General features: G+C 49.5%; 1 protein-coding gene across 1 annotated transcript; it reads right to left on the minus strand.

Moving 5' to 3' along the window:
- Positions 1 to 1605: 1605 nt before the first annotated feature.
- Rhou (ras homolog family member U) lies at positions 1606 to 11385 on the minus strand. The gene is made up of 3 exons (XM_052727601.1): positions 10701 to 11385; positions 9301 to 9359; positions 1606 to 4597 (listed from the first exon to the last, which is right to left on the minus strand). Exons 1-3 carry the CDS (start codon positions 11257 to 11259, stop codon positions 4142 to 4144), a joined length of 1074 nt encoding a protein of 357 aa, XP_052583561.1. The 5' UTR covers positions 11260 to 11385; the 3' UTR covers positions 1606 to 4141.
- Positions 11386 to 11806: the final 421 nt, after the last annotated feature.

Raw genomic sequence — 11806 nt, forward strand, 5'->3', positions numbered from 1 at the left:
AATGCTCAGACTTTATGAAAAGTAATTGGAAATTTAAAAGTAAATGCAGCGCTTTCCACTTTAAAAAACTGACCCTTAAAGTGTAAACCCATGAACATGGAAACTGTCCCAATTTACGTTCTACTGCTGTGAAAAACACCATGACCAAAGGCCGCTTGGGAAGGAGAGGGTTTATTTGGCTTATGCTTCTAGGTCACCGTCCATCACTAAGGGAAGTTGGGGCAGGACCTGGAGGCAGGAACTGAAGCAGAGACCACAGAGGAATGCTACTTCCTGGCTTGCTTCCTCTGGCTTGCCCAGCTACCTTTTTTATACAGCCCAGGTCTACCTGCCCAGGGGTGACATTGTCCACAGTAAGCTGGGTCCTCCCACATCAGTCAGCAAACAAGAAAATGCCCCACTGACATGGCCACAGGCCAATGCCTCAGTTGAGATGCCCTCTTCCCAGGTGTTTCTAGTTTGTCAAGTTGACCAAAACTATGACAGAAACCAATAGTAGCAGTTACCTCTGTGGACGGCTGATGGGGAATTACAGGGCTTGTTGTACAGATCCACAGTGGAGGAGACAGTGTGGGCCTTTGCTGAGGACTGGCCATGCACTAATATCTCATATCTACGTGTGATTTATCCTCTTCTTAGCCCACTGGGTGAGGACCATGCTTATGGTTCGATGCAGGGGTTGGAAGGACACAACCAGGAAGTGGTATACCTGGGATTCAGGTGCAGAGCCCAGGCTCCTCCACAGCCACACTTGTACTCCAGTCTTGGCCAGCCTAGCCTCAGGATGTAACAGGTGTCTTTCTGCCTTGGACCCTTTCTTTCTTCTTTCCTCTTAGGGATGGCTCCCCTGGTACTTCTTGTCCCACCTTTTCTAGGTCCTAAATCTTGGGAAGCAGCTCTTCTACCCCAGGGGTGGAAACACTGTCAGCAAGTTCCAGAAGGAAAGTGAGGGATCCAGGTCCCTCTGAGCTGGAGTCTACCACTCTGAGGTTGATGCTGAAGGCTGTGAAGCTAGCCTACCATTGGCCCCCTGGCCACTTGTGGAATGAGAGGGAGTTTGCTTTCTGCACAGTATTCCCAACCATCATGGTGGGATGTCCAGCTGGGTACTCACAAAAGCTGCAGCCTGCCTCTTGCAACACAGCAGTTATCTGTTACCAGACAACTATAACAGTTAATCTTTAAAAAAAAAAAAAAAGATTTTATTTTTAATTAAGTGTATGCACATGTGTCTGTGTATAATATGCACATATAAGTGCAGGTGTTTGCAGAGGCCAGAAGAGGGTGTCAGAGTCCCTGCAGCTGGAATCCCAGGTGGTTATAAGTCATCTGACATGGTTACTGGGAACCTAACTCAGGACCTCTGGCAGAGCAGTACATGCCCTTAACCACTGAGCCATCTTTCTAGCCCAATGACTTTTAACCTGGCCTTTCCGGAACATGCAGAGGGTCCCAATCATCAGGCCAACCCCAGAACCCCCAAGGCCCTGTGTCCAATAAACATGATACTAGAAGTTTCCCCTAAACACAAGGGTGCTTCCTAACCTGTTCCAGGCCAAGGCATGCCGGAGTTTCTATTCTCCTGATGGAATAGGCAAGAGCAGCTATGTCCACAGGTCAGAATTTATTTCATAACAACTCATTTATAGCATTTTCAAGTACAAGGTTCTGTCCAACATCTTCACATGTGAAAACGGAAAAGCACAAGTTGGTAAGGCACCTGCAGAGCGGCAAGGCTCCCCTTTTGGCTTGAGACTTCTGGGTAGCTGCTCACATGTCTGTTGAGCAGAAAATAAAGTTATGGAAAGTTTGCTTGCACACATGATGAGGTGACAGTCTTGGGGCCTGCCACAGTGTGTTTTTCAGGTGAGTCGGCCTACACTGAGAGACAAGCTCAAGAGGCATCACTACACACACAGCTCACAGAGTCCTCCCGAGACGCCAAGCTGTACATTCCGCCACTTTTCAGCTTCGAAGAGAGCCAACTATACCTTTCACCCAGGCACATACTTTTAAAAATTTCTCAGCCCAAATCCCTATTTTCGAAAAGTAAAAATGCAGGAAACTCTCAAGTACAGTCAGACCTTATGACTCCACAGAAGGCAGTAACATATTGAAAACTTGCAGGTCAGTGTCAACCGCCAGATTTGTGGCATAAGCAGTCCAGGGGTATCCATCCTAGAAGAAAGTGTCCAGAACTCAGTCACACAGCCTCCTTCATGCCACTTCCCAGTGGCCCAGAGGCAGGGTGTGAGGTCCAACAGTCCTGGCACGAAACCTCAAGTTTGTGTTCTAAATGCTCATTTCCTTGGTCTCTACTACATTTGCTTTTATTATAACATTTAAAATTAAATAACTCACTCTTCCCCACCCATCCTTTGTACACAGGGCAGGAGGAGCCCCCACTTGGAGGCAGGCTCTCCAGACAGCCAAAGCACAGCAGGGTAGCAAGCTCAGTCACTGGGTCAGTTACAAGCATTTCCATAAGTGAAACAATGTTACCGCTCAGGCCACAATGAAACACCTCAGGAAAGCATGGTTGATGTCACGGGCACTGTGTTGAAGGCTCAGTTACAGTTTGTGTGTTCTAGTGGTTCAGCAATTAGCCTTTTAACTTTAATAAAATCTTGGGTCCTATTTACCAGCAGGAAGAAGTCTTTGACCTGAAATATGGCCTGATCTTTTACTTTTTTTTTCTATAGAAAAACATAAGGTTGATTTTTTTTAATATAAAAAAAAAATTCACAGACAGAAAAATTTGTTACCAGGTGGCCATAAAGAGGTACCTTGCCCACAAGCAAAGCAGAAGCTGTGATTCATTGTCTGGCCCCTGTGGCATCTTGGAAGTACCTACAGCAGCGTTTTCCTGGCACAGGGCTGTCTCAGAACAGGGAGCCATAAGACCCTCTAAAGGACAAGTACCACAACATGATGTTCTGACTGACCCCTAACAAGAACTTCCCCCACAATACAGTGCCTCCCTAGTCACAGGACCCTGAAGGCATATCAACAGTATGTCCATCCAACATTTTAAGGTGGTCTCAAAAATGTGTAAATGAAGATAGATTCTACCAAATGATGTCTGTTCAAAGAAATATCAAGAAGAGGAAGGCATGCCACCCTGACATCTGCAAACATGCTTTTTGTGTGTCTCAAAGTTCCATCAGCAAACCAGCCATCTGTGTGTGCACACACATGTGCATGCACACAAGCACATGTATGTGTGCACAGATGGACATTTCAGCAGACTTAAGAAAAGGTGTGTGTGTCTCACAATCATGGACTATGGCTTCTCTCAAGGAAGGTGCCCACTTCTTGCAAACGGGACAATGTGAGTGTGGCGGCTTAAAGTTCCTAGACAAGAACTTCCTCTTGCTTTCATCACCAGGACACAGACAGCTTGGCGCACAAGCCCATCCCGAAAGCAAAGAGCACTCTCTGATCCCAACATGAGTTGCTCCCTGAAAAAATGCCAGATCTGCACCCAGCACTTGCCTTCCAAGAGGTATTTCCACCATTTTCATAGCAACACAACTGGTCATGTGATTTCAAAAACAAACAAACCAAAAACATAACAAGCAGGTGTACTCTTCAGTCAGCACAATGCCAGGAGCCAGTGGGATGTTTTGGTTGTTTTAAAATCTTAAGCAAGTTAGTCCGAGTAAAGGACAACAGGGATGGGTATGAGGTCTTGTAGGCAGAAGCATCTCTCTGTTTTTCAGATTTTTGCTCTTACAAAAACAGGTATGGTGTGTGTGGTTTCAAAGCTGGGACTTAATCTCACCAAGTCTGGTGTGCGTGTGTCATGCACTGAACACTCAGTAGCCCTTAATCAGGAGAGGGTCACGTTCTCCTTTGTCCTGTACAATGCAGCAGAATTTCATGTTGACACCTAGCTTTGAAGAGCCCTTTTCATATGAAATATAAATTAATCCAGAGGTCTATAGCTCTAAGTTTCCAGAGTTATGAAAAAAAATCTTAACTTCCAAATTTCTCTAACATATTTTGCATATGAATCTCAACCCTAATCTCACAGACAGGAAATTAAGGACAGAAGGGGACACTTTGAGGGCTTGTCCTATGACCACACCCACATGTCTTAAAGAGTTGATGCGGCTTAAACACGGGCTCTTTGCGAGGGTCAGGCCAGGCAGCAATACTTTCTCCACCAGGACTTGGACAGGTCCCGCACCTTATCTGGGGTCCTGCTTTTAGACTTCTTTGGCTGTTGCTGGGAGTCTGAGTGCTGGATGCCAGCAACAATGGCAGCGTCAAACACCTCTTTGAGGTTTTTCTGAGTCAAGGCTGAACACTCAATATAGGAGACAGCTTTGATTTCCTCCGCACACAGCTTCGCCGCTTCCTCGGGTACTGGCTTCTCTTTGCATTTGTCCAGTTCAATGAGCACTTTGACATCTTCTCGAAGGTCCGACTGTGTCCCAACCAGGATGATGGGGGCCTTAGGGCAGTGGCACCGAATCTCCGGTACCCACTTCTCACTGACATTCTGGAAGGACGTGGGGCTCACCACACTGAAGCACAGCAGGAAGATATCTGCGTTGGTGTAGCAGAGGGGCCTCAGCTTGTCAAACTCGTCCTGAAACCGAACAGCACAAGGCCATTACTCTTTGTTAGCTCTCGCCACCTTAGTGAATGACTTTGAGAACCAGGGTAGTCATAAAAAACAAAACAAAACAAAACAACTATATTTTTACAGTGAAGAGTCAGTATCTCAGGCTTGCCCCGCTGCCTGCCCTTGAGACACAGGTGCAGCCTCTCTAAGTTCTGAAGGACAGCACAGACTTAACACTCCAAATAAGCTTTGTCTCCTCAGTGATCATGACTGCCATGCCAGGTGCCACAGAAAGGCACTCAAAGCAAATGAGATCTTGCTTTTTCCGGCCTTTAGCCCACAGTCACCCCAACTCTCTTTTTGAACTCTTGGAACTTGCTACTCTGAAGGTCACTGCTCATCCATGTTGGTACCCAAGAGCTGACCTGGTAAACTCTGGTCTATTAACAGAACTCCCCTCTGAGATCCAGCCCTGCTCTGACTGACCACAACTGTGAAGGATGCCAATTCCTCCCGCCAGCCCCAGCACACGGTGCAGAACCGTGGTCCTCAGAAACCAGAAAGACTGAGAAATGAAACTGGAGCTCCGTGTAGGCCACTATCAGCAGCAGTTTCAGGAAGTGGTACCCTCACTGTCACTCAGACGCTGGTAATACAGTCTTGTCCTGGCGGCAGCTTCTCTTCCCATTCTCCCACTTTTCTTCCTTCTTCCATCTCTGCAAATGGCTAGGCTTTCACACAGTGCTTCAGACAGACAGTATGCCGCAGAGTGAGCACAGATGTCTGTGGTACAGAGGCCTGGAGCAGGTAAATGAACATGGATGGCCTGCAGTCTACCAACAGATTCTCCAAACATCAGACGCAACAGGCATGAGTCAGGCATCCACGTTAGCATCTCCTGTCAAACATCTTATAGGACCCTACAGCACCATTTCCTGCTCACAGGAAACTCCAGCTCAGCCTCATCCCAGAAACGTTTTCACATCAGCTCACTCTTATCTGAAATGCGTCTGTGGGCGCTGACGTCTTCCAGCATCCAACACTGATGACTTCCCCAGGCAGGAAAAAGTCAAATGCTCAGTTGGCAGGTTCTGATTACCTACAGTCTTATCTACAGGCACATCATTCTCCAACTATGGCTGTCTTTGTTGGGGTTTCTATTGCTGTGATAAACATCAGGACCAAAAATAACATGGGGAGGAAAGGGTTTATTTGACTTTATAGCCTGCAGTCCATCATCCAGGGAAATCAGGGCAGGAACTGGAGGCAGGAACCTGGAGGCAGGAACTGAGGCAGAGGCCACATTACAATTCTGATTAATGGCTTGCTTAGCCTGTTTTCTTATAGCATACAGGACCATCAGCCCAAGTGTGTAACCTCACACAGCAAGCTGGGCTTTCCCACATCCATCACTAATTAAGAAAATATACCACAGGCCTGCCCACAGGCCAATCTGTCAGGGATATGTATTAGTTACTTTTCTATTGCTGTGACAAAATGCCATGGCCAAGGCAGCTATAAAAAAAAAAAAATCAAAAAAAGAAAGGGCATTTAACTGGGCTTATGGCTTCAGATGGCTGAGTCCACAATGGCAGAGCAAAAACAAGGTGGCAGGAATGGCTGAGAGCTCACGTCTTGATCAGCGAGCAGGAGGCAGGGAGGGCACACTAAGAATGGCCCCAGTCTTTTGAAACCTCAGTGTGGGCCCCCAAGACACACCTCCTCTAGCAAGGCACACCTTCTAATCCTTCCCAAAGAGTTCTACCAATGGGGACCAACTATTCAAACAAATGCACCTGGGGAGGGGGGCGTGGGGCAGCATTCTTATTCAAAGCACTACAGGGCATTTTCTCTATTGAGGTTTCCTCTTCCCAAATGACTCTGGTCTGTATCAAGTTGACATAAAAACCAGCCGGCACAGGCTGCTTTCTCAGGTTTAAGGGAACCAACAGCAGTCTTATTTGCATTATTAGCCATTCATTCTTGGTCGGAGGGTCTGTTTCCACTGTGAGTCAGTAACAAAGTGGCCACATAAATCAACAGTTAATGACCTCCAGGGAGAGCCCAGCAGCCCAGGGTGTCTCTGCCCCCACGAGGTCCCTATATGTGAAAGCTGAGGAAGAACGACTCCAGTTTCTTCCTGCTCACTTTGTGCTGAAAGAGCAAATGTAGAGGAGACAGAGAAATGGCTCCGTGGTTAGGAGCACTGGCTGCAGCCGGGCCGTGGTGGCCGCACGCCTTTAATCCCAGCACTCGGGAGGCAGAGCCAGGCGGATCTCTGTGAGTTCACGGTCAGCCTGGACTACAAAGTGAGTTCCAGGACAGCCAGGACTGTTACACAGAGAAACCCTGCCTCAAAAAACATCATCAACAACAAAAGAGCACTGGCTGCTCTTCCAGAGGCCCTGAGTTCAATTCCCAGCAACCACATGGTGGTTCACAATCATCTATAATGGGATCTGATTCCGTCTTCTGGTCTATGAAGACAGGTCACTCATATACATAAAATAAATATTTTTTTAAAAAACAGAAACAAATGTAGAAATGTAACCAGGTAATTGGGCTAGCTCAGGGCACTTTCCCATGAATCACTCCTCCTTTCCTGGGCTTTGAGCAAGGAACATACACCTGACCAGGCTCTGGCTATGCTGGGGGTGGGACATGCAGGGAGAAAGTAGCCACCCTGCCACATCCTGGAGCCCATAATGGCTTAGTGACTAGGTTTGGAGCCCTGCTCCCCAAACCTCTGAGATTCTGGCTAAGGAGCCAGGAAGGTGAAGCAGAAACAGCCCCACTGTAGACCTGAAGTCTGTAGACCAGTTCTCAGGAGTTCACCAGGAAAACAGCACAGTGCAGGGGCACAGCCTTGACAGACTACAGGTCTACAGCAGACAAGGCCACAGCTCTATGGACACTGATGCCTTGCACTTTCTGGTTCATGCACTAAATCACACGAAACCCTGAGGTGTGCCAGACCCCAGTGCAGGACTCATCATTCAAGGAAAGCCCACCTCTCTCAGAAGCCAAGATGGCAGGTAGAGACATCTGAGGGGTGGCACAATGATTCCTGAACCAACATCCTAGCAGCTCCTCCCTTCAGGTTTCCTGCCTTCTGTCCGGTTCTCAGGGTACCTACAGCCACTACATACTTCTATCCATGTCCTGCAAATGGACAACTCAGCCTTCTCTCTTTGAATAAAACAACTCAGAGGACATCATCCAAGAAGACTGTCTCTTTGGTACTTTTTCCTTTGTTTGCATGTTTTTAAGAGGCAGGGTCTCACACAGGCTAGACTGGACTCAAATGCCCCATGTAGCCAAAGCCTTTGAACTTCTGAGGCCCCTGTCTTCACCTCCCAAGAGCTGAGATTACAGGTGTGTAACCAACCACCATCTTTGGCATTTTTGTTTTTTTGTTTTGTTTGTTTTGTTTTGTTTTTTGTTTTGTTTTTTCGAGACAGGGTTGCTCTGTGTAGCTTTGCGCCTTTCCTGGAACTCACTTGGTAGCCCAGGCTGGCCTGGCATTTTTGTTTTTGAGATAGTGTCTTATGCCCAGGCTGGCCTTGAACTCACTACATAGGCCAGGTTGGCTTTGAACTTGTGGCTATCCTTCTGCTGCAGCTTCCTGAGAGATGGGATTGCAAGTATGAACAACTATGCCTGGATTTTGATGTTTCTTTCCCACACAATGAACATACTGATGAGGTTGGGCTTTTGTCACTCATAGCAAAGGGGCTGAACAGCTTTCCCAACTGGACTTTAACTCCACTGCTGCATTATCACCATGGTGACGGTCCATTAAGACAGCCTGGTCTTCTGTCTCCTTGAGGTCTAAGCAATAAGCCAGACCCGAGTCTCAAGTCTGCTATCTTAGAGTAGTGAGTAACCTGAAGGTCCTGGCTTGGACAAGAACTGGGGGACATAGGAAGGCTAGCTTCTTCATAAGCATGGATAGTCAAAAAAAGTAAAGGGGACACTCCTACCCCTGCACGTTGCCAGCTCTAGACATCATGGGGAGACAAGCTCACTGTCACTTGGGCATCTAAGTACTCACAAGCACCACATGACCTCAGTGGCTAGAAGAGCTGCTGGGGTAGGTTCAACCAGTCCCCCAAACTCTTCTGAAGGGCACTGAGGGGGCCCTACACCCATGTCCCCTGCATCACTGCCTGGCTCTCTCATCTGGTGCTCTGCCCTCAAGAATGACCAAAGAGAAAAGCCCTTCCTTCCCTGCTCCAACGTAGCATATTTCTGACACCATGTCCCTGCTCTAGAATTGGGGTAGATGCTAATATTCACTAACATAAGCTACCGTTTTTCCTTGAATAAACTTTTAAGTATCTGGTTTATTAGCCTTGAATTGAGTGGCTATAAAATACTCGGAGAAATGATTACAAACCATTACTGTGGTTTTTCTCTTTTAGCAAACTCCAGAAAATGAGAGGTATCAGAAGGTCCTGTTCCGATGAGGGCGGTTTCTGCCACTGCCTTCTCATCTCTTGCCCAGAACAGGCAGGCCCTGTTTCACCAGCCCAGAGGTGTCCTTCTTGGCCTGCTCGCCTCCTCCCACTGCCCTCAGAGGAGCTGAAGCAGGGGTAGGTCTGTTTCCCCAGGTTTCACAATGACCCAGTTACTAAGGGAATCATTTGGAAATGGCAAAGGTTGTTTGGAAATCTTTAAAAGGCTGTTTCCTTTCCCAGTGCTGAGCTGTGTAACTTGATACTGACCTGTCCTGCGGTGTCACAGAGCTGGAGTCTCACAGGCCGCCCGTCTACTGACACCACAGCTTGGGGAGAGAAAAGAGCAAGATGATTATCCTGACATCTTTCACCCCCTCTGAAGATTGGCAGCTCCTCTTCTGCACCCTCTTAGTGAACTAAAGACTTGGCTAAATCCAGAAGCCCATGGAGGTGTTTTTACGTACAAATGTCCCAAAGTGGGGGCTCCCTCCACCACAGAGCATGAGGCAGCAAAGCCCTGACCCCTGGAAGGTGCCCCGGAAGGCTAGTGTTTTCCTCTCAAGTCTGGAAGATTAATTTTCCTGTCACCCATGTTTCAAAGGACCTAGAAACAACACAAGGTGGGGGGTTGGGGGGGGGGTTAGGTGGGAACCAACTCTCCAGTTTTAAATCAGTGGAAAACTTCATAGATAATTCTGTTTTCCCTTGGGAAAAAGTCTCCGGGCTTCAGGGTTTATCATAAAACTCCAACAGTTTTGAGAACTTGTGCAAACACAGGCGGCCTATCACCCTATGTGTGGAAAAGGGCACTCCTCTCTGTCAGTTCAAAAGAGGATTAAAAAGAAAAGCTGGCAGAGGGAAGCCACACAGGTTTTCACCAGGCTCCAGAGATGGGGTGAGAGCAAGAACTCCCATTCAGGAAACTCAAGCAGTTTTCAGTTTAGATTAGACAATTTGTCTCGTTCTGATAGCCTTTCTGGTTGTTTATAAATGTTTATAATGCTAGTGGGGAACGGAGTAGGGTGGGTGGGGGGGTTACCCCTTCACTTCTGTTTTATCCATGGGGTTTCTGAAATAGAGACAATCAGGGTCTGGCATGGAGACTGGAGGTCAGAGGTAAAAAAAAAAAAAATTAGGGGCAAGATTTTCGCATTAGCTTCCGTGATTTTTTTTTTTAACTTTTTTCTTAAATTCCAAAAAGACTTTTAAAAAATCAAGGTAAAGGACTGCTTTGCTTTTGTATCTTTGTATGATAACACGAGCCCACCCCGTGAGAACTTGCTGCAGCTAACGACAAGCTGGAAGGTCTGGGCCAACCGTCAGAAACCGAGACGGCGCAGGCGGGGCTCGGGCCAGGCAGGCGCCGGGCTCAGAAGAAAGGAACGTTCTCGCAAGCCCAAGCCTTGCCCGGTGCGCCTGGCCGGCTCACCCACGGGGCAACCCCCGTTGCTCCAGGCGGAGACCCCCAGGAACCGAGCAGCCACGGATGAGGGCGCAGGTGGGAAGAACACCTGTGCAACAGCTCGCTCCGGAAAGCCCGAGCCGGGCCGGTCGGACACCCCGCCGCCGCCCCGCTGTGCCGCTGCACGGGGACCCGCGCCGCCCCGCGCTCCCGGGCCGGGCTCCCGCGCCTCCCAGCCCGAGGCCGCGCCCCGCTCCGCGCTCACCCGAGAAGTTGTCGAAGGCCGTGGGGATGTACTCGGTGGGGTAGCCGTTGGTGGTATAGCTGACCACCAGGCTGGTCTTGCCCACCGCGCCGTCGCCGACCAGCACGCACTTGACGCCGCGCCCCTCGGCGCCGCCCGCGCGTCCCCGGCCCCCGGGCACCCCGGGCCCGCGCGACCCGCGCCCCCCGCGCTCCCGGCGAGGCGGTACGGGCGGTGCCGCCGCCGGCTCGCAACGGGTGGGCAACGCGGGCCGGCCTTGCTGCGGGGCCATCGCGGGCGGCGGCCGCGAGACCAGCTGCCACTGGCGGACAAAGGCGGCGCGAGGTCCGCACTCTGCTGGGCGACTGTGCCCGCGCGGCCGCGATGTGGCCGAGCCTGCTCCGCCGGGCTTCCCTGCGACACCGGCGGGCGGGGAAAGAGGCGGGTCCGGCGGCGCCTTCTTCAATCCGAGGCCACAGCGCCCCCGTCTGCGCGCAGCGCCTCGAAACAGTGCGGCTGGCGGATCGGGCCCCGCTGTACCAACCCTGAGCTCTCCCTGCCCCCTGCTACGGGTCCTCATATTTCTCACCCCTCCCGCCTCCTTTCCATACTCTCTCAGCTTCTCTTCCTGCCCTTACTTCTCCAGTTCCCCCAATTCTGTACCCTCCCCCCATCCTTATTCTGTTCCCCCATCTCTCCCGGTTCTTTCTCCTCCCTCTGCTCCTTCTCCCTTCTCCAGTCACCCCCTATTCTTTTTCTTCACCACAACCTCCTTCTTGCCCTCATCTCCCTGCTTCTATCTCTCCCTGTTCCCGCAGCTGCCCTTGTTCCTCCACCTCAGTGTCTTGGTTTGGAAGGGTAGGGTGCTGTAGACCCTGACTGCAGCAGTCCCCCAGGAGGAGAGAGAAATGACATCCTGGCAGCTTGTCGTCTTGATGAGCAGGACTTAAGTCTGATTACTGACAGTTGTATGATTTTCTTTTAAAAATCGTTGGTTCTCATTTGGGTGCAGGATATCTCCCTCCTCTCTTTGGCATGCTTGACTCACGGTCCAGCAAATTTCCTTACAGTCTTTAGTTAAATGCAATTTTGGCTGCATTAGTATTTTCTGAAAAACAAATAGTCTG

This window comes from Peromyscus californicus, unplaced genomic scaffold (genome assembly GCF_007827085.1).
Source record: "Peromyscus californicus insignis strain IS unplaced genomic scaffold, ASM782708v3 Scaffold_8__1_contigs__length_139910024, whole genome shotgun sequence".
Taxonomy (NCBI): domain Eukaryota; kingdom Metazoa; phylum Chordata; class Mammalia; order Rodentia; family Cricetidae; genus Peromyscus; species Peromyscus californicus.